This window comes from Halyomorpha halys, unplaced genomic scaffold (assembly GCF_000696795.3).
Source record: "Halyomorpha halys isolate HHAL.00 unplaced genomic scaffold, Hhal_1.1 Scaffold69.1, whole genome shotgun sequence".
Classification (NCBI taxonomy): domain Eukaryota; kingdom Metazoa; phylum Arthropoda; class Insecta; order Hemiptera; family Pentatomidae; genus Halyomorpha; species Halyomorpha halys.
In genome coordinates this window covers 535,784-557,969 of record NW_027108206.1, presented here as the reverse complement: position 1 = coordinate 557,969, position 22,186 = coordinate 535,784, and the positions used below count along the sequence as shown (strand labels likewise).

Here is a 22,186-nt window from a genome sequence, read left to right as displayed (position 1 = left end):
AATTTTTGTTTTCAACTTCAATTATGTTCCAGGTTGTTGGCGTAGATAACTCAGATATATTTCATACAGCAGTTGAGATAGTCAGGGACAATAGATTAGACTCTAAGATTACCCTTTTTAAGGGTGCCATCGAGAACATTGTACTAGAAGATAAATTTGATATTATCATTTCTGAGTGGATGGGATATTTTCTACTTTATGAAAGAATGCTAGAATCTATTATTATAGCTAGAGACAGGTAACAATTTCTTATAATCTGGTGTGACCTATTTGAAAAAATAAATGTTAGATCTTTGACATTGCTCAGCTAAAACATGATGGCATTGGCACCATTTCTAGGATTTTTTAACAATCAGTCTGGTATATTGCATTTCCAAAATTAGTGTGTAAAAATCTGTTATTAATATCTTACACTGCTTGATCACATCCCTTGTTATTAGTCTTTTCCATTGCTTGATCAAATTCCTCTTTGTCCTTTTAAAAATACACCAACCTCATTTTTATGTAGTGTGTTGACATCAGTGTATTAATGTGTGTGTGTGTCAGTATAAATGTTGTTTTCCCCAACCTGGAGGACCAGTGATATAGACTCCATATGGGCTAAATACTCAGAGGCTATATCAGATACAGCTACTAAAGTGCTTGGACCACCAGAGAAGGACTTGAGATCACTGTGGTTGATGAGGAATATGAGAAGGCAGCAAGCACGAAGAATGAAGCACGCCAAACCATGATACAGCGAGAGACAAGGAGGAATGTTGAAGTGTACAGGCAAAAGCGGCGAACAGAAAAACATCTCCACCAGTATAAGAAAAGACAGTGGAAGAAAAGGGAATTGGACAAGTCTGAACTCCTTAGGGGACATCGAGTTCTTCAGAGCAGTAAATAGGAATAGAAAACTTTTTGAAACAAAATCCTCCTGCTGCCTGAATGAGGATGGAAAGCTGCTTACAAACATGGTGGATATACTCGCAGAGTGAAAGAGACATTTCTCCCAACTTCTCAACAAAGATCTGGAGGATGATGATGATGAGGAGAAGAATCTCCATGAAGATAACCCTTGTGATCAATGTATGGAACCACCTGATGAAGAGGAGACTTTGGATTCACTAGCCAGGCTTAAAAATAATAAGGCACTTGGCACTGATGAATTGCCTGCAGAACTACTTAAATTTGATGGAAGTGAGCTGGTGAAAATACTCCTGAACATTGTCATTCAGATTTGGACAGATGAAGTTTGGAATAAGTCCATAATCTGTCCAATCTATAAAAGGGGTAATTAGATGGTCTGTGACAATTATAGAGGTATCTCATTACTCTGTTGTGCATATAAATTGGTGTCCAACATCCTATTTCAGTGCCTACTCCCCTTTGCAGAAAAGAGCTTAGGTTTGTACCCGTGTGGTTTTCGTAAAGGACAAACCACAACTGACCAAATATTCTGCTTACGCATCTTGCTTGAGAAAGGACGCGAATACAGGGTTAAAACACACCACCTATTTGTTGACTTCCAAGCACATTTGACAGCATTCATTGGGAACAGTTGTACAAGGCAATGAGAGAATTCAACATCTCTGAAATGTTAATTAGAATGGTTTAACTAACCATGAGAGAGGTGAGATGCATGGTGCAGATTGAAGGAGCAAGATCTGATGAATCTGTCTCAGGAAGAGGAATAAGGTAGGGGGATGAATTAGCCTGCCTCCTCTTTGATTTAGCTCTTAAAAAGGTCATTAGAGAATCTTTAATTCAAGTGGGCATTGAAAAAGAGTTCTTATTTGTTAAGGCCTTTTCAATCCCTCTACCAAGGAGTGTAGTGCAGTCTCAGTAGATTTTCCCTGAAGGTATGCATGCTGTCTTAGATGATGGGGGTTGATTGGTAGCACCTTGCTTGTAAGGAAAACTGCCACCAACTTCTCCAGGATCTTAAATAGGAAGGAGGATAAACTAATAGGTCGATATGCTTTTGCGACACTGTAGTCCTCCTTCTCAATCTTAGGAATGAAAACTATTAATGATTTCCTTCACTTCTCTGGAATATATCCCAATGCTAGAGAGGCTGTAAGCAGGGCTCTAATCCAGGGGAGTTGGATATTAAGTCCTTCATTGAGCATACATGCATAAACTCCTCTTTATTAACCTCTCTGAGGGAATCCATGGTTGGAGGATTGTCAAATGTTCAGTGCTGGCAACCTGGAAAGTGTGTCTCTATTAAATAGGACAATGTTTCCTCTAGGCTGGAGGTCCACTTCCCATCTGGTTTCCTTAGTGCACCTAATGGTTGTTGACCATTGCTTCCTAGTAACTTAATTAGTCGTGAGGCTTCTGGTGTACTTTCTATGTTGCTGCAGAACTTGTGCCAGCCATCTCGTTTATGTCTTCTTAATGCTCTTTTATATTTGTTAGAGGCAGCCCAGTATACATTCTAGTCTGTCTCTAGCTTTGTTTTATAAGCTTTATTATAGGCTTTTCTCGTGTCTTTTTGTAGTTTAGTCAATTCAATTGACCACCTTATGACTTTTTTACTAGATTTTCAATGGACAAGCCTCCTCGTAGGGTGATATAACCATTCCTTCAAGAAGGCCAGATTCCATGTCTATCTGTGATCTGGAGTCTTTCCACCGCATAGGGTGAATCACCTTCCAGCCTCTCTCTGAAAAGATCCCAGTCTGTATTTCTCGGGTTTTTCTTCACTGTGAGCAGAGGTTTCTCAGCTATAATCTTAAATGAGATCAACCTTTGGTCAGACAGTGTTATGTCTGAGGGGACCCTCCAGTCTTTACAAAGCTTTTAATTCGGCTTGAGGCCAGCATAATATATTTAAAAACTCACCCTTTGCTCTTGTAACGAAGGTTGCTTCGCCCCCTCTGTTAAGTATTTCTAAATCTGTTGAGACTAAAAATTCCAGCAAGGCTTCACCTCGCTCGTTGGTGTCTGTGTTTCCCCACAATAATTGGTGAGCATTAATATCTCTGCCAATTAAGAGTGGTAAATCTACCTCCCTAGTGTATCGGAGAAGTCTTTCTAAATATTGGTAAGGTGGATCTAAGCTATGGGGGACATAAACAAATCCTATTAACAATTTAGTCTAATTAATACCAACCTTGATATTTAGTACCATGGTCGTGGTGTCTTTGGTATTAAGCTGAGGGAGAGGCAGCACCTGTAGGTCCTTGGAGATCCAGATGCAAGTCCTTGGGTTGTCTTCACATGGGGTTGGGTGGATTATCCTTCTGCCTATATCCCCGAAAGTGGCTAAGCTAATTCGGGAGTATGACTTGATATATTGAATATTAATTTGTCTTACCTTGATCATTGGTGTGGCAGATGAGGAATATAGGAAAGGTTAGCACCTATTGGCGCTTGCCCTTCCTTTGTTCCTTCTGAGGGGGTAGCTGCTCTTTGTCGAATAACTGGCGCTCTCCATACAGTCAGTTGAACCAACTCGTATCTCAGCCGCCAATCATTTACTTCCAACCAGGCGATCGTGTTCCTCGGCACCTTAAATATTGCTCTTATGTGGTCTGGATCGCCTTCTCCACCCACAAACTGCCACTGATCAGTACCTGGTAGGTAGTCCTTGTTCTGGTACTTGAGAAGCTGGACCAATCTGCCGGGTTCTATCTCCTCTGCTCCCAACCCAATAACAATTTTTGTGTGCCATGGAGCCTCAGCAGACCGCCTCACCACTAACCTATGGTCTGTGGGAGGTACCCATTCGAGAAGCCAGTCTCCTCATTAGAACCTGTGAGGAAAAACCCCCTGGATCCGCCTGGAGTCCAGAGTTATCGAACGCCAGTGGTCTCCTTCTTTGACGTGGCTCATTCATCCTCATCTCAATCTCAGAGATGGGGAGCCCTCGAATAAGTAGGGCTTCCTCATGTGTAATGGAGGCAAACTTTTTACTACCAATAATAACTACCTGGAGAGCTCTTGCGCTGCTTCTTTGTAGGTCTTAGGGTTACCTTCCTGCTCTTTCCTCCTATTGGACTCCCCAATTGATTTGACCCTCTTGTCCTGCAGACGGGTGCCTTGTCTAAGGACACCAAGATTAATTATGGCTCGGAAACGTGGACTATCTCCAAGTCTGGTGAGCACAACTTAATTGTCTTGGAGAGGAAGATTCTCCGTAAAATATTTGAAGCTGTCAAGGTTGACCAGATATGGAGACATCGAACAAACCAGGAGCTCAAAGTTTTATATAAGGAACCAGATGTCCAGTTTGTGAGGCTCAGTAGATTGAGGTGGACAGGGCATGTTGCTCGGATGGCTGAGAGTAATTAGCCAAGGAAAATAGTGACAGAGGTACTACATGGAGTAAGAAGTAGAGGAAGACCATGCCTTCGATGGGGTGATGGTGTGAGTGGTGATGCCAGGACCATGATGGGAGTGAGGAACTGGATGGCGGCCGCACAAGATTGTAATGATTGGTGAAGGCTGATGCAGGAGGCTAGGACTCGACATCGAGTTGTGGAGCCGAATAAATAATAATAATAATAATTTTTTATTTTAGAGTTATAAACTTCTTTATACCTAACATCAAAAACTGGATCACCTTAAAAAAGACTGGTGTCAGTGGCAGTGGGTTGTAATTCACTTTTTTTTTTTTTAATTGGAGAGAACTGAGACAGCCTGGTCATATTTGAAACCTGTTTTTATTTTAACTATAAAGTTTTCCGTATTAGGGTGTGTTTGAGCTTTGTAATGAGAAAAATGTCAATGTATAGTTTTAATATTTTATTTTTCTGTTGATTTATTTATTTACAATTAGAAGTAAACTTAATTTCACTTAAATTAAGAAATTATGTATTTAAAACAAATGGAATTATTTTATAGTTATGTATGTTACATGTACACATAACACACACCTATACACACACACTCACACACGTTTGTTGTAAAGTGTTTAAATTAAAAAAAAAGCAATGATTAAATATTATTTTTAAAACCTTATGCTTAAATGGTTGTTTTAGATTCCTAAAGGAAGATGGCTTGCTGCTTCCTAGTTCATGCTATTTGTGGGTTGCAGGCTGCTCTGATCCTGTGGCCCACAATAATCGTACAAATAGCTTGGTAATGGGATATAAAATGGAGCCATTAAAACGTGCTGCTCTTTCAGAGCCTGCTATCGAGGTTGTCACAGTAGATAAAATTGTTACTAAACCAGCTATCGTTCACAGGATAGAATTGTCTGATAAAAATCTTAATCCTGGAAACTGTTGTTCCTTCTATTCTAATTTCAACTGCCAGGTTTGTATAATTATTGTTTTTAAAACTGTTATTAAAATGGATTTATTGTATTATTTCCTGTAGTTCAACATCATTGAGCACCTTTGGTTAGCAAATGTATTACACGTAATTTCACAGTCTTTAATTATTTTGGCCACTATGGAAAGTAAAATTCATATCATACATAGGTTATCTACAGATTACCACCCTATTCTAACACCATGGTGGGGATTCAAGTTCATTTCGTGGGATTGCCACACAAATGTCGACCCGACAAATGTAGGCCAGATTCGAACTGGCGCTGCTGCAATTCCGTTGCCAAGACCAGCAGCTCAACTCTCTGAGCTACAGACACTCCATGGCTTGCCTAACTATCACTAAGTGAGCTAGGGATGTTATGGAATGGTAAAATAAAGTATTAGCTTTAGGTTATTTAGTTCATCCAGTGTATTATCTTCCCTGTAGCACTCTAGCTACAAACAGCTCAGTTTCAACTTACTCTCTTCAGTTCGTTCCTTGCCTTTGAAGTCAAGGGCAGACAGAGTAACAAGAATAAGGGGTTGCCAGGATTCATTGTACTCCCACAATTATGAAACTGAGTAATTGTTTTATCTATTACCCATATGATGAAATTTTGAATCTTAAAAAAAGATAATTTACCAAGCATAAGATCACTTGTTCAATAATAAATATATTGAATAATATTACTCATATTTTACTCTCTTTACTAAACTTGAAAAGAAGAGAACATTTTAAAAGTTTTAAAAGAAAATCTTGTAAAATTGAAAGTGAAATGTTCTTTATCCTAAGTTCTCACTGAAACCACCAATGTAGTGGTTTATTACTTTAATTCTATTACTCTTTTCAGTTTGATTAATAGTTTCATTACTTCTGTTTCATTTTTTCAATTTTATATTTTTTCAATTTTATATTTTTTCAATTTTATATTTTATCATTTTTCTGTTGTTTATTTGTTAAAACTTGAATTAATAATTCTCTCAATCTCAGATTTTGTCACAAAATATACACTTATATATTCATTAACAATGAACGGGATTGATTGTCATTTTGGTGTTCATGCAGAACCAATTGCATCGTTCATTGACATAGGATAAGTCACCCCTGCAGTAGATATGCTTATACCATCACTAACGTACTCAACTTGCTCGTATGTCTAGACTTATTTATCTTCCTAGCAGCGCTTCAGTCGTTCAATCATTTGGGCTTTAATGGGTATAAGTGGATTGCTCTTTTCAGTCTTGTACGATTTTTGTATTTAAACATTATTGAAGAGTATAAGTCAGTATTTTGTTAACTTTTAGTAACTTGAATCCTATTTAAAATTGCTGTACTTTAACTTAAAACTGATGAGTTTATACATACTATTGATAGGTTTGGACAAGATCTGTTGATTAAAATTTGAACAAATGTTGTTTCTTCTCTGTGTCTAAAGTTGTACTACATAAGAATTATTAATGTTAAGTAAACAAAGTTAAAATTGCTGTGCGATATGTGTTGCAGTCACCACTTGTGGTAACAAAATCTTTGATTCTTTAGCTATTAAGTGGTGTTATTGAATTTTAGATGTAGATGATACATTCGGAGCTTCAATGCCATACTGTATTCCCCAAATCTGTTTTTGTTGGATTTTTGGATTTTTCTTATACATTCATGGATTTGTTCATGTCCAAATTAATTTTTGTTACTTTCTTTACAGTGAATAATTCAATTAAGAAAATGAGTTATATTTACAAATCTATAGAATAGCACAACTTTCTAAAGTCATAACATAACTATTCCTCCTTATAAACAAAATCTTATACAAAATAAAATAATGAAATAATCAAATTATTTCTTATATGAAAGATGAAATCAATTTTATGGTGAAAATAAAAACAACTTCCTTCTTCTTTATTGGGAATGTTTTAGTAGAAGCACCTCTAAAGGTAGATTGTTTATCATATTTACTCCTTGTTTAAATACTAAAGACTTCCTCTACTTCGAAAACTCCTTTGGATGCAGTACTTGGATAAAGTGTAGAACTGCAGGTTCCTGATAAAAATTTTTCTTCAGTCAAGTCAGACATAGCCCATTCCTGAGGCACAAACAAAATGGTTAGTGTGAGTTCTGTTGCAACCCTGAAAACATTTTTGAAGCTGCCCTGCACACCAAGCTCTCAGGTAGTAGTGGTTAGAAACTACTACATACTTCAAAGATGCTCAGTGTTCAGCAAACCTCCAACATTGAAGGAACGCCAATGAAATCAGTAAATTTCTACTTCCAAGGCTGTCAGACAAAAAATTTAGTGAGCCCTTCTACAATCAAATTTCATAGTGAGATGTCAGTTTTATTGTGGAGAAATGGGTTCTGGTATGATCTCTTGCCGCTGCTAGGACCGCTGTGTGGTATATAATACTCCAGTCACAAATGATATTCTTTTATGTCTACTACAGGAAGGGTACAACCCTTTCTAACCCTGAAAAGAAGCTCATCTCACAGGGTTGCTCATGACTGGCTACATACCATTCTTTTTTTAAGACCTTGAAGAAGTTGGTAGCAGTACACCTTGTGCAATAAAGGCGTTACTTCTCCACCCTTATCCCTAAACGAGAATATTTATTTCTTGGAGAATAGACTGCTTTGCAGTCCTTTGTAGAGAATATTGAGAGGGCTCCAGAGAAAAGAGATTCATCATGAGGACTCTTTCGATTTGGAAAGAACATTTAATAGAACTAGGCCTGAAGCATATTGTAAAGCATTATCAGACATATCTGTCACTGCAATTTTACTAAGGCGGTTCAGATTCATTCTATCAAATAGAATCATTGTTGTTTCAGAGGAAGGCATCAGACTGCAGGCACAAGTATATAAAGGTTGCCCCCAAGGGAGCTGCCTCTTGCCGCTGTTCTGGTGCCTAGTTATGTACAACTTCTGTAAAAGACTTGAGGATGTCGGCGTTAATGCTCAGGCATACGCAGACAATGGAGCAATCCATATTTAAGGTAAGTTGATAAATACTGTTTTTGAATGCATGTAAGTAGCTTGTGATTTTGTTCAGGCTTGGAGCTCCGAATTGTGCTTATCGTTTTACCAATAAACAAAAGCTGGATGTACTTTAGAATCCAACCTAATTTGGTGATCAACTCCAATTAAGACAAAATGTTAAATGGTTATGAAAATTTGGGAAACCAAACTTCTCTGGGGTCTTCGTATGACACAAACTTGATATAAGGCAGGAGCATCCTTTTTGATTATGTTAAACTAAACTGGGGTTCTAGAAAATAGATATAAGGCAGTAATGACTGCTTAAGTGTTCTGCATCACACCTACTAAAGTTTTTGAGGTGATATTCTTACATTGTTTAACCAATGGCTAAAAGCAAAAGTTATTCTAGCACTTAAATGTTGTATTTTTGATTATTAGCTTTTTCGAGATGGCAAAGTTTATTAGTCGTATTCCATTATCATTATAAATATTCTTTACTATATTTATGCAAACTTTCTTTACCGATCGTTGGATTATATACTTCTTCTCTTCCAACCTTTGTGTTTGCATCTCCTAATATTATTTTTATGCAGTTTGCGGTAATTTATTGTACACCTCCAGTTTATCATTGAATTCTTATTTTATTTCCTCATCACTGTCTTTCGTTGAAGAATGAATATTTATCAGCGAAATTTTAAACCAACCTCCCTGAAATGTATTTACCAATATCCTATTACTAAAAAACTTTACATCACTCAATGTGGAAAGCAATCTATTCCTAATACCTATTCCCAGTACCTAAAAAATAACTTTTGCTCCCTCTGTACCACATAGTGTACATCCCATTCTTTTGTGAGCCCTCCCCTGGTGAGTGAAGCTCTTGCAGCGCCACAATATCTATATTATAATCCTTAACCTCATTTGCGACTGACTTTAATTCACCAGCAGAATTCAAACTTAGTACATTCCTCATCCATATATTTAATTCTCCGATTTTCAACTTTCGCAATGCAGTCCCCACCCGGAGACCTTAACAGGGGACTAGTTTATCTCAGGATAATGAGTGTTTTACTTCAGGAGAATCCATGACTGTGATATTTTTGAACTAAGAAATATGTTAGTAGGGTGTTCAGTCCTATGTTACACCCTCCAGCAAGCCTGTGGGCCACTCTCATTGTTAGTGAGCGAATCCATCAGACTTTACCGGGAGGACTTTGCAAGGAATTTCTACTGACCATTCCCACATCCACCAGTCACAGGATGCTCCTCTATGTGGTAATAGGCCCGCACAAAGTTTGTGAATAGGTAAAGAAGATAAAAACTGATCAAGCTATAACAGGCTACATGAAGTTGGTCCTTATATCAGATGAAATAACAGTAATAGGGCAGCACTAGTCCAGTAATCTTATAACAAGACAGCCATACTACCTGGATGGCAGCATTGGGATGAGCTATAGATTGCCTTACCGAGGAAGTGGCCCTTGAAATGATTATCACTCGGAGAGGGAGTTAGCTGTGAAAAATTGACTTTAAAATAAATCCTCTTAAGTTTTAACCTTAACTGGTCTTACAGTTGATGGTAAGGTGTGTCCTTCAGGAAATCATGACAATAATTAAGAATTGATGCAAGCAATGACAGTAAGTCCAGTCGTAGACCTGATATAAAAGCAATGGTATAAAGTGGACCTGTGAATTTCTGTGATGGTTTGCTGTCAACGATGGTAAGATAAAAGAAGCTGTATGGTACTGTTTAAAGCTCCTAGCTGATCTAATATCAAAAAGGTCTGATTGCAAGCTGTTTGAACAACTGAAGGAGCATACTGTCCGCCTTTAGGTTATTAGACCACATCAGGATTAAGAAGTTGTTTGTGGACTGATGCTTGTGCAATCAGTAGCCATCATAGTTTCTTTAGTAGATGTAGCAACTCAATGGAAAAAAATACTCTAAATGCTTTGGTTTAAACAAACCATTTTTATTTCAGTTGATGTAATGCATGCATTATTATATAAGCAAGTACTGAAAATTAACTATATCTTCCTTTATGGCACTATGTTTCATGAAGGTATTTGGCCTCCTTAACAGTTTTCCTCCACTCAGACTGATCCTCTGCAGCTTTTATCCAAGTACTTACACTTAAGATCAGCCAAAAGAAATCCTTAACTCCTCACAATTATTTTCAAATCCAATGTTTCTACAACTGTTGTAAAACTGGATTTCTGTTCTTCCAGCTCTTATCAACATCTTTTGGATTTTATGCCTGTAAGGAATAAAAGTAGTTTTGAATAAAAAAAAAATTCTCAGATATTTTATTTCATATCTGACCCTAAACCATTCCAAAGTTTCGTGTAGATTGGTGATGTTATGTCAAAGTATGAAAAACAAATGTTATTTTAATGAATGAAAAACATTATTTTACCCTTAAAAAATATTTTAATTATTTTGGTCAAATTATTTCAATTCTGTGGTCTTATTGTAGGATAATAAGGTAATTATTTATCAATCAATTTGTTTCCTGGTGTATAATATAAAAATATTAATTGTATTAAATGAATAAAAAGTCACAAAAATCAAAAGCTGCATCCTATGAAGTAGGCCATTTTTTTTAAAAACAAATAGAGAGTCAGATTCATTTTTAGCATCATTGAAAACGCTCAAGTATGAATTTTCAAAGAAATCAAAAAAATATTTTACCTGGACAGTGGTTCACATAAAATATGTTCTGATTTTATAAAAATAAGTTGTTTTGGCCTCTAAGGCCTATTGTGCGCTATTTAAAGCTTGAGGTGAGTAGATTCTATGAATCGTAATTATGCTTCAGGGATTGATCAGTTCTCAGTTTGGGGTCCATAATACGATCCATGTCAAAGAGTGCGAACTTCAATGTAATAATAAGGAAAGAGTTACTGAAAAGGTATTCAGTAATTAGGTAACAATGGCTATAGATCTGAGGGGAGACACCGATGTTGGTGGAAGAATGGTTTGATGTGACTTCCTAGATTTTTGTTTTAATGGAGTTCTTTGTAGAATTTTGTTTTATTTTGTAAATAATTGATAGAAATAAAGTTTTTGTAATGTAAATAAAAAAATGTGATTTATTGTTGGAGAATTTTTAATAAAGTTTATGATGTATGAAAATTCGAAGTATTTATTTTTTTAACTAAGACAGTGGGATGAACCAAAACTAAGTTGAGTTTTTAATTTGTAATAATTAATTACAAGAGTTTCTGAATTAATTGGATTGGGAATAAAAAACATTGGTGTTCTAGGAACATTGATTTTTTTTATTCATGATTCAGCAGGGTTTTTGTTCTGTTTTACATTTAAGCATTCAAAAGTAATTAAAGTTTTAAAGACAAAATTGTTGCATAAGATGTATAAATATTATCATAGTTAAAGAATTAACTGAAATGCTCTTTAAGGATGTTTATTTGTATATTAGGTTGTCCTGAATCTTTTTGATAAGGTATGGTATTATTGTTTTTGCTTGTTACATTATATGTGATGTTTTCAGTGTGTGATTAGTGGTATCTGTGATGAAATTTCCTAATCCTTTCATGTGCTTGATGGACATGATTAATAAATTTTGAATATTTATCGAGATAATGTTGTTGAGTGGTTAAGGTGATCAATGATGGGGATTATCTCTTGAAACTACATAGTTATTTGTTATTGCATTTTGCTCTCTTATATATATTTTCATTTTTAATTATTCTTCATCTTGAATTAACTTTACCACATTCAAATTTCATTACTCTGTTTTAGAGGGTCTGAAATTAGTCCTTCTCTGCTACAAATATTATTTTGTTCGCATTCCCTAAAATAAAGATTTAGTTGAGAAAAACTGTTTTTGAGTAAAAAAAAAAAAAAATGGAAGAAAAATAAATATTTTCAGAGAATGACCCATAATTTAATTAATATGAAATTTATTAAAAAATATATATTTTTTTTTTCCAGGTTGTTGAAGACTGTGAACTGACAAGTATTTGTGGTTGGTTTGATTGTTCATTTGAACCTATTTCAGGACCATTGTCAACATCACCTTTTTCTGTTCCTACTCATTGGGCACAGACTAATTTTTACTTGAAACAACCTCTCAAGGTTAGATTTATTGTTGTTATGATTATGCTTTTGTTTGTTGTTTCTTTTACTTTCGGAATTAATTAATGATAAAATTAAATATCCTATAATGATAAAAAATAATTAAATAAATAGTTCCACTTTTTGGTTAATGTATTTATGAAATGAATCAGGAAAATGTTCAGTGCTTAGATAAAATGAATGAATATCATTACTCGTCAAAATTATTATAATGAAGTATTAATTAAGTATAAATAAAAGCTAGTAAACCCAGAGAATTAAAATAGTTTGAGAATGAACAACAGCATAATGGTAAAGTTGTCTGCACTATCCAGTAAACTTAACAAATTGATGATGCAACAATATTACTTATTCAAATAATGTTACTACTATGTGCTTATTGTTATTATTAAATGGGCAACAGACCATGGAAGTCTAAGTCTTCGCGCGATGTATTAGGAAATACATACACGACGTGGTTTTTTTGTAGGGTGGGTTCGTCACTCCCACGCCTATTTTTTTGTGAGTGCCACCCATTGGCTAACGGACCTCATAAATGCAAGGGGGGAGGTTGAGAGTGAATTTTGCATTATTTTACTCTTGAAAAAAACCCGGATGGGACCGGTGAATTTTGCATAATTTTATTCTTTAAAAAAACCCGGGTGGGACCGGGATTCGATCTGACAACCTGTCTGGCGTGTTACCACGCTGTTACTGCTGCCCCCTATTATGAAAACATCGTAGATAGTTTCTTTTTTCTTTTTTTTAGACTTGATAGTTTCTTTATACATTTGTGCTTAGATAGCACAAATAACTAAAAGAATCAAAAATTCATATTAAACTTTCAAATCTGGATACTGAATGACATTTTTCTTGGAAAAAAAGACTTACTTTGTTATATTCAGAAGTTATAAGAAAAAAAAATTCCAATTATTTAAAGAAAAACCTGGTATGCTGTTAAGGATAAAATTCCTGAATTATATTATTATAGATTTACTTTCGTGTGTTTTATTTTAACGGAAAGCAAATAAAAAATGTATCTGACATTGATAGTTTTTGTTTAGTTCATAATCGTAATGTTTCTCTGAATGATTAATCGCATATATAAACTTTTTGATTTTTAGTTGAAATGAAATGGTTTTGATAAAAACATGTCAATAAATCCATGGTTTTGACTAAAACATGTCAATAAATAAGTGCGTTAGAGATTTCATGTTATTTGAGATTCATTTTATTAAATAAATGTTTGAGAATTTAATTTTCACAATCTTATCCTTTTTTCTTACATATTTAAACCATTTGAAGGATAACTGGGGAAACATTTTTGTTTTTGGCAGACTAGGGTTTCATAAAATTTTTTTAGCACAACTAAGGTACTGAGGTAAAAAAAAATTGAGAGCTTCTGCCTTAGAAGATAAAAGTACTTACTGCAAGGATAATAAAAAAGTTCTAAAATGAAATCAGCTAATAAGTTGTTATTAATTTGATGTTCAAGTATGGTAAAATTGGAATGAATTATTTTGTCTAATGGCCTTTTCTGTTTAATTAATATTTCCATAATTATATTATTTTTATTCATTAGGGCTCTCTTAATGAATAAACATGAAAAGAGAAAATTATTTTTTAAATGATTGCTTTATTCAGTAAATTGTTATATTATTTATATATTTACTGTTAATTCTAGGTTGAAGCTGGTAGTACATTGTTTGGTAGGATGAGGGTATCTCCTAAGGATGATCGGTGTCTGCAAATCACTATAGAACTTCCTTCTTTCAATGAAACAATGCATTATGTTTTACAGTGAGCAATTTCCTGAAGGGTATTTATTGCATTTTAGAGAATTTACATTTGAAATTGTGGAGACAAACTTATTTTAATGTGAGTATACACAGGTGAGAGGGAATTGTTATTATAGAATTTTCTTTTCAGGTTAATTATAAATAATATATTTGTAGTCTAAGTTTTATTAATTGTGTCTGGAAGACACCAAACATTGTTATTAAGTTATCAGAACAAATTTCATTTTGCTATAGATGTTTTGATAGTCTCCAGCTCACTAATGTAATCTCCATGTATTTTTATCACTCATTGCTAAGAATGTTTAGGTGTTGCTTTTATTAAAAATTAAATCTATTTTATCTCCGCTAGCAAGAGTTACTTAGGTTTTTTTTTTTTTTTTTTTTCTCTCTTGAGTGAGTGAAAATCAATAGTTGTGATTTACCTAAAGAATTGAAATTGATACAAAACTGGAATAATTTAAAAAAATGAGTTATTTCTTGGACTCTTAGGATCCCAAGCTGCAAGAAACATTATCACAGGGTTTGGGGAAGAGTGTTGTAACCAATGGGATTTTTACCAGTGGTTTGAACAATTTTTGGCTGGTAACAAATTTGGATAACCAACCCAGAGGAAGACTTCCACATCAATTTACATCGTTGTAAAACTTAGGCCTAATGTGGTAAAAAATCCTTTCCAAACAATTAAAGAATATGCGGCACTACTGAATACAAGTGATCAACATTTTCTCAACACTTGAAGACCATTGGTAAAGTAAAAAAGGTGGATCTATATGTATCTTATGAACTTAATGAATGGCAGCAGCTGATTCATTATGAGATATGCGTTTCACTACTTACTAGGCAAAAAAACCCCTTTTCTCGAAAGGATAATCACATGTGATGAAAAGTGGAGTGGATTGTATATGAAAACAGGCATCGGTCAGGTCAGTGGTTAAATATCGACGAAAGACCATGGCACATGCCAAAACTAAATTTGCATCCAAAATAATTATCGGTATCTGTGTGGTGGTCAATGGCAGGAATAATTTATATCTTCTTTTTATCCAGAGGTAAAACCATCATATCAACATTGTACTGCTGTGATATTTACAAATTGCATAAAAATTTGTCAAAAAACCACCTACATTTGCTAATCAGAAGGGACTTACTTATACTCTTACACGACAACACCATACTTCATGTTTCACGACAGACATTGAGGAAACTAAATGAACTGTGTTATGGAGTCCTTCCACATCCAACTTATCCAGCAGACTCATCTCCAATCAATTTCCATCTGTTCATAAATTTGGACAACTTCCTTAAAGGCAAAATTTTTGAAAATGATTCTCAGATCAAAAACGCATTTTTCTGACTTAATTCCTTCACAAAACCCTGGATTTTTCACTTCTGGGATTGAAAAGTCAATAACATATTGGGGAAAACGTATAGAAAATTAGGGTAAATATTTTTTCATTCATTGAGAAATATGTATTGATTCTCAGTGCTCATATAATTATTGACTTCAGCACTGCTTTATTAACAAGTTTATTGTTATTGCCAATCAGTTCCTGAGTAATAATTAATTGAAACTAATTATAATATTTTTTTGTTCAGGAAGCTTGATAAATTCACCCTTTTAGTTTAAAATTAAAATTTTTATTTATGCACTTATTTCACTCAACAAAATGTTGTTCTCCATGCCTATATTCAACTTGTTACAATCTGCTTTTTAAGTTTACTAATAAAATTAACCATGTTTTTTTTAAAAACATTTTTATGTTTTCTTTCAGAATGGTATTAGCGTTATGTTATTAGAAAAGACCCTTTTGAATAAATGTATAAAAATAAATATTATCAAGTAAAACTAATGTTAGTACTTTTCTGAAAATCCCTATACTACAGAAATGTTACCTAAATCTGCAATAATGTCAATTTATTTTTGTTTTAATAGTACATAAATGAAAGATTCATTGCTATGTAATTAAAATTGTAATGACATGAAAAATAATAATGAACTATTAATTTTAAATGAAAAAGAAAAAAGTGATAGTATCTAATATCAAAACAAAAAATGAAGGAACTTCTTTCCTTGGACTTCCTTCAAGGAAGAAGGGAAGTCAGAAATTTTAATTTTTTACAGGATCATTTTTTTTAGGTATCGACAATTGACCAGTAACTTTTAGTTCACGATTATAACCTTTTATTTCTGAATTAGTCCTTATTATCAAATGTATAAGTAAACTTTAACTAACCACTGGGTGATTTTTTTTTTTAATGAATGAATGTTCAATGAAAAAGCCATGTTTCTATTATTATTATTATTATTAATGTAGGTGATATTATAAAATGGAGCTTGTAAGCTTTGCTGTCAATCAAAACTTGATACATGTTTGAGAGTGTTTTTTTTTATATATATCTTATCTTAATATTTGACTTGATAAGCGAATGGAGCTGTGTTTTAGTGTGAATTTCAAGATTTAATTTAGCTAATATTTGTTCTTGAAATGACTCTTATGGAAATTGATTTAAGATTTATAATTATCAATTCAATTAATAAAAGTATTAGTGTGAATTGTTAAAAGATTGTAATACATACTGGACTTCACTTCTGTATTATTTAGAAAAGTTAAAATAACTCCTTAATTAATTCTCAATTGTCTCCTGTAATGACTTTTGTAGAGAAAAAAGTAATATTTTTCATTTTTAAATCTCATTCATGTTTTGAGTTTCCTTTTTTGTTATTAAAGTGGTTAGGATTTGTTTTTACTAAAAATAAAATTAACACAATTGATATCTGTTTGATCTGTGATAATAAGGACCCTGCTGGGGGATTCTATTTACATTAAGTGACCAAAAAGCAGTGGCTTTGATTTATCTTCTCTTATAGTAATAAAAAAATGCTACATTAATGCAAAAAGCAAAAACAAACAGACTGAATTTTATGATAACTTTACATAGAGTATAGCTGTTGACTAAACTTTGCTTCAGAGATATAGAGACCTAATCAGTTAGCAGTGATTGAGTAGATAATAATTATGCATCTTTTCTTTCTAATAAAAATTTTCCCTAATTTTCTCTTGCTCCTAATCTTTGACAATATGACAAGGTTATATTTCTGTGGCGAAGACTGTAGGTGACATTTTTTTGTGTAAAATGTAAGCTATAAAATATCAAAATATTTGCCATAGAAGCAACTTCTGGTATCAGTTGCTAACTTGCTGTTTTTGGTGTGTTTCAGGTCAGAAGCCAGTATTCAGGAGTATTGTCATAATGTTAAGAAGAGAATAAGCATAATAAACGTTTCCTTTACAAATAAGTTAACAAAATAGAAAAATCCAATGAAAGTGCAGATATATTGAATTTTCTCTTTTGCCGAGTATCTCAAACCTTATCTACTAACTGATACATTTACACCTTTTTCAATGTAATTTGATATCTACTTTTCTTTATAGACCACAGATAATTATTATATTTGTGATTATTAAGTAAAATAACATAGTAATTATTAAGTATATTTACTTGGTTAGTAAATATTATCTTGGTTTAAACATATTCTCTTTTAATGCTGTGTTAAATTACCATTTTTATGAATATTCATAGGAATAACATCTTATACCCTTTGAAAGTGGCCAACTATCAATAATTTTATTGCAATGTATTCTGAATTATAGAAAGTGCTGTAACTGACGTGACCTAAACCATATATTTGTTGGTTCTATAACTTATGTTTGCAATATCTTAGGTCCATTTTTACTATGTGATTAAAATTTGTTTAAGAAGTATGGAACATTCTTCTTTTTTCTTTAATATAATGATAGTTTCATGTTTTAGGAATGGTTGGTTCTTATGGTTATAGTTTCAATTGGATGGAAATAGTGGATCATTTAATGCCTGCTGAAAGAATTAAGTCAATTTATTGATTGTTTCTGTTTTGTAAATTGTTACATATTTTCTGATTTGCAAGCATTATATAAATATTCCATTTGTTCATAGTAGTTATCATTTAAGTTCGTTTTATGTTATTATTTTTTTATTTAGGGTTAGTTCAGTTTTCCAAAAAATATTTATTTGAAAATGTAGAATTTTTTTTAATTAGGTAAGTTTGGTTATCTTACCAGTTCTGTATGATTTTTTTTTTATCAATGACTATTATGTTGTTATACTGCTTTAAATAAGGTTTGTAAAAAATGTTTGTGTATTTGTTTTTGTAAATATATTTTTAAATAAATATAAATTTGAAAATACAGATCCTCATTGATCGTTGAAAATTACTTTTGAACCTCTTTTATCCTTATAATTTTGTGACTGAACTATCTGCTAATGTTAGAGATAGATTAAAAATAAACTTAACACTTTACTGCCGTCCAGCAAGTTTGCGTTTTTGCCCAGGACACCGAGTACAATTTATCTCGTATTTTGAATTGGTGATAACTTGGAGTAGGCGTTCTATGCATGATTTCTAACTACGAGTTATCTTGCAGTCGGCAGTCAGCGTGGTAAGGGCTATTGGCCCAATGTGTTATAAAACTTCAGCTGGCTAGAGCTCTAATCATTTTTTTTCCCCCACAATAATATTAAATTTTTCATTGTACAGTGAGGTATTTTTCCTTAGAATACTCTCTGACTGACTTATCTATGGAAAAAATGGTACCCACCTTTTTATTGGCCAAATAGAAGCACTGCAGAAGTGATTCAGCCCTCTTCTCGGTTAAATTTTGAATGAGTTAGCTGATTTTTTTTTTTCATTCTTAATTATATAACAAGTACTGAAGTACCTGCTCAGTAGCTGCTAACACTTTCACCCTATCTTTTCCATAAACAGCAGATGTTCTCCGTAAACTCTTTTGTCTCTTTTAGTGTTTTTGGATTGGAAATTTCCATTCTATATTGATTATTCTTTTATTGTTCATCCTTCAACTTATGTAACTTATGTACAACAACTTATGTACACATATTGGTAAGCAGAAGTAAAATCAAGCGTGGCATAATGGATAGGATATAGTACAAGAGCCGGGAAGAAAAAAAGGCAGTTATCTTACCCCAATTTTTGATTGCTTCAATAATAACTATGTATAATTACTAGTCAAAATTGATGAGTCTGCCAGTATAGGTAGGGGGATTAAAAAATGACGACTGTTTCAAAACCTTAACAAAATATTAATTTTTCATTTGGAGCTCTTTATCTTAAAAACTACCAACAACACTAGAAAATCTAAAAGAACATTATTTAAAGAAGAGTAAATTTGCTGAAATATTAGCCCTAATAGAGCTATTTACGTCCAAAATTTCTCGAGATATAGCTTTTTAAAAAGCAAAATTTCTTAAAAATCTACTGAAAGATTAGTAGTTCGTTAATTTATTTTGAGAAATATATGTCTCAGGAACTATGTGACGTACAGATGTCTATTAGCACTCAAATTAAAGCTAGTTTAATGGAATATAAAGAAGTTTATGATGTTTATCTTCGTAGGAGTAGTAGCTTTCATTATATTTGCTAAAAAAAATTGATTTATAGTTGTTCGGACAATAAGTTTGATTAATGAAAAACTTTATTTCAGAAACCATTGGATGCACAGATGTCTCTCAACACATTAAAGCTAGTTAAATTTACTATAAAATAATATATAACGTTTATCTTTGTAGGAGTAGGAGGTTTTACGATATTTGACAAAATAAACTCACAAAATATTAATTTCTAGTTGTTCGTATAAAATGTTGGAATTTTGAAAGAAATATATCTCTAGACCCATTAGGCGCACATATGTCTGCCATCACTCAAAATAAAGGAAATGTAACTTACTATAAGGTTTATGACACTTATCTTCGTAAGGGTAGTAGTTTTTATGATATTCACATATGAATATAAATTTGGCAAATGAAAATTTGTCGGAACAACTATAAATCAAATTATTTTAGCAAATTTCATGTAAATTATTACTCCTACGAAGATACACATGATAAACTACAGTATATTTCATTAAACTAGCTTTAATATGAGTGCTAATAGACATCTGTACGTCAAATGGTTTTTTAGATATCAATTTTTCAAAATAAATTCACTAACTACTGATCTTTTAGTGCGTCCCATACAACATTTTTATGAAATGTTGCTTTTTAAAAAGCTATATCTCGAAAACTATTTAACGTAAATAACTCTATTAGGGCTCATATGTTGGCAAATTTACTCTTCTTTAAATGACGTACTCTTAGGTTTTCTTGGTTTGTTCCTACTTTTTAAGATATAGAGCTCCGAATGAAAAATTAGTTTTTTTTATCGCTTTAAACAGCCGCCATTTTTTATTTCCCCTACCTATACTTGGCAGACTCATCAATTTTGACTATTAATTATACATGTTTTTCATTAAAGTTATCAAAAATTGGGGTGAGATAACTGCCTTTTTTCTTCTCTTGGGCTCTTGTACTAATAGCTGATGTTCTCCAGGACAAGAACAAAGTGGAGGTAAGAGACCCCACCGAATTACATATCTCATTGAAGTTTGCTACCACCACCTCAGTCGACAATAAAGATAATCTTGCCGGTATGAAATGAGTCTAAGAGACAACCGTCGGAAATTTCTTTTCAAAAATGCTGCTAATTTGTGCATATTCCACTACAGAACCTGAGTAACTTCAAGATTTCTGTTGGTTTTCTTCAAGTTTGAATGTTTTATTCCTTCTTAAATCTATTTAAAATGTTATTAAGAATATAGTTTCGTTCTTGAGGTTTTGCTGGTGCCTTTATAATATGGAGTGTTTAAGGAATTCAAGGCATATTCATATTTTAAAGAACAAGATGTTCCATATATTGCCGATTTGGCCAAAACCAGATACCAATCCTTCCACGATAAACTTCCCAACCACCCAAACCCACTTGTTTAACCTGGCTTCTCCTTCATTACCTAATAATCCTCTTAGAGGTCTGAAAAGAAGATGGCCTCAAGATCTTCTGTAGAAATGTTATTGGAGTTCTATCAATGGATAGATTTTCCACATGCTCATATCATGTCAATTTACAGCAATTTTACTAGTTATATATATTTTTATACAGTTGTAAATAACAATAAATAAAGTGTATTAAAAAAAAAAAAAAAAAAAAAGAAAATCAGAAGTTTACATATTTTTTATTCATAAATATTATTTTACGTCTTTCAAATTTTTTAATTATATTTGAAATAATAACCACTTATTTATTGAGAAACCTCACTGTAAAGTACATTTATGGGGGATGGCGTGTCCGATAGATAGAATTGACCGCTAATGAGGAGTTTGTAGGAAACATTTATGCAGAATAAAATACAACATTACTGGTTTAATGACAATATTGTACATTTTATATGTATTTATATTATTTATTTATTAACTGCTGGAATAAGTATGTACATTACATACTGTATGTACGTATGTACATTACATATTGTTGTATATGTACAAGAAAAAAAAGCATGAAAATTAATGAAGTATTAAGCTAAGTTGTAGGGGATTTCCTACTTAACCTTCTTTTGTCAAGCATTTTTTTTTCTGTATTGGTCTGGAGGAAATAACTTTTTTGAAATCTATTCGGAATCTTTTTTGTTTTTGGAATTGTTTTACGGATTAAACATTTTGGATTTGTGACCATGTTCCCAATAATTCGTTTTTCTTTAGAAAAACTCAGATGCGATTTTCCAATTTTGATTCGCCCAACAAGTGCGCGTGCTGAACTCGTTTCCCGCGCTCTGACATTAATTTACTCATTTATGGATAAGTGTATACAAAATGACTTCATGGTCGTCTAACCATAGTAGTGATACAGAAATAAAAGTTTAAAAAAATGCTTGAAATGTCTTTTTTAACGCCTAAATCTCAAAATTCTTTAAAACAATAAGCATTGATAATATTATAGGTGAACTATTGAGAAAAACGTAATTAGAAAAAAACTTTTTTAAAAAAGTTAAAACTAGGCAATAATTTTTTTTCTGTTGGTCATTACTGAGAAATCGTCGACAGTAAATATCGAACTTAATAAGTCAGTTACATAGTGTTTGCTTGACTGAAGTAAAAAATAAAATAAAAACATAGGAATGGAATAGAATGGAAAAATGTCCATAACAGAGAGATATGTGTTACAGTGGTT

General features: G+C 32.9%; 1 protein-coding gene across 4 annotated transcripts in view; it reads left to right on the top strand.

Annotated features, from left to right (window-relative positions):
• LOC106692743 (protein arginine N-methyltransferase 1) overlaps positions 1 to 18,279 on the top strand; it is a 29,231-nt gene extending 10,952 nt beyond the window's left edge. The window contains exons 5-10 of one of the 4 annotated variants that reach the window (XM_014438864.3): positions 33 to 238; positions 4,974 to 5,250; positions 12,170 to 12,313; positions 13,977 to 14,170; positions 17,312 to 17,497; positions 17,905 to 18,274. In XM_014438864.3, the coding sequence (XP_014294350.1) occupies positions 33 to 238; positions 4,974 to 5,250; positions 12,170 to 12,313; positions 13,977 to 14,096 (747 nt within the window). In that variant the 3' untranslated portion in view covers positions 14,097 to 14,170; positions 17,312 to 17,497; positions 17,905 to 18,274. Of the gene's footprint in view, positions 1 to 32; positions 239 to 4,973; positions 5,251 to 8,066; positions 8,232 to 12,169; positions 12,314 to 13,976; positions 14,185 to 17,311 lie in introns of those variants that run through there. The other 3 variants (XM_067046587.1, XM_014438862.3, XM_014438865.2) reach the window with 3 other exon arrangements.
• The last annotated feature ends 3,907 nt before the right edge of the window (positions 18,280 to 22,186 follow it).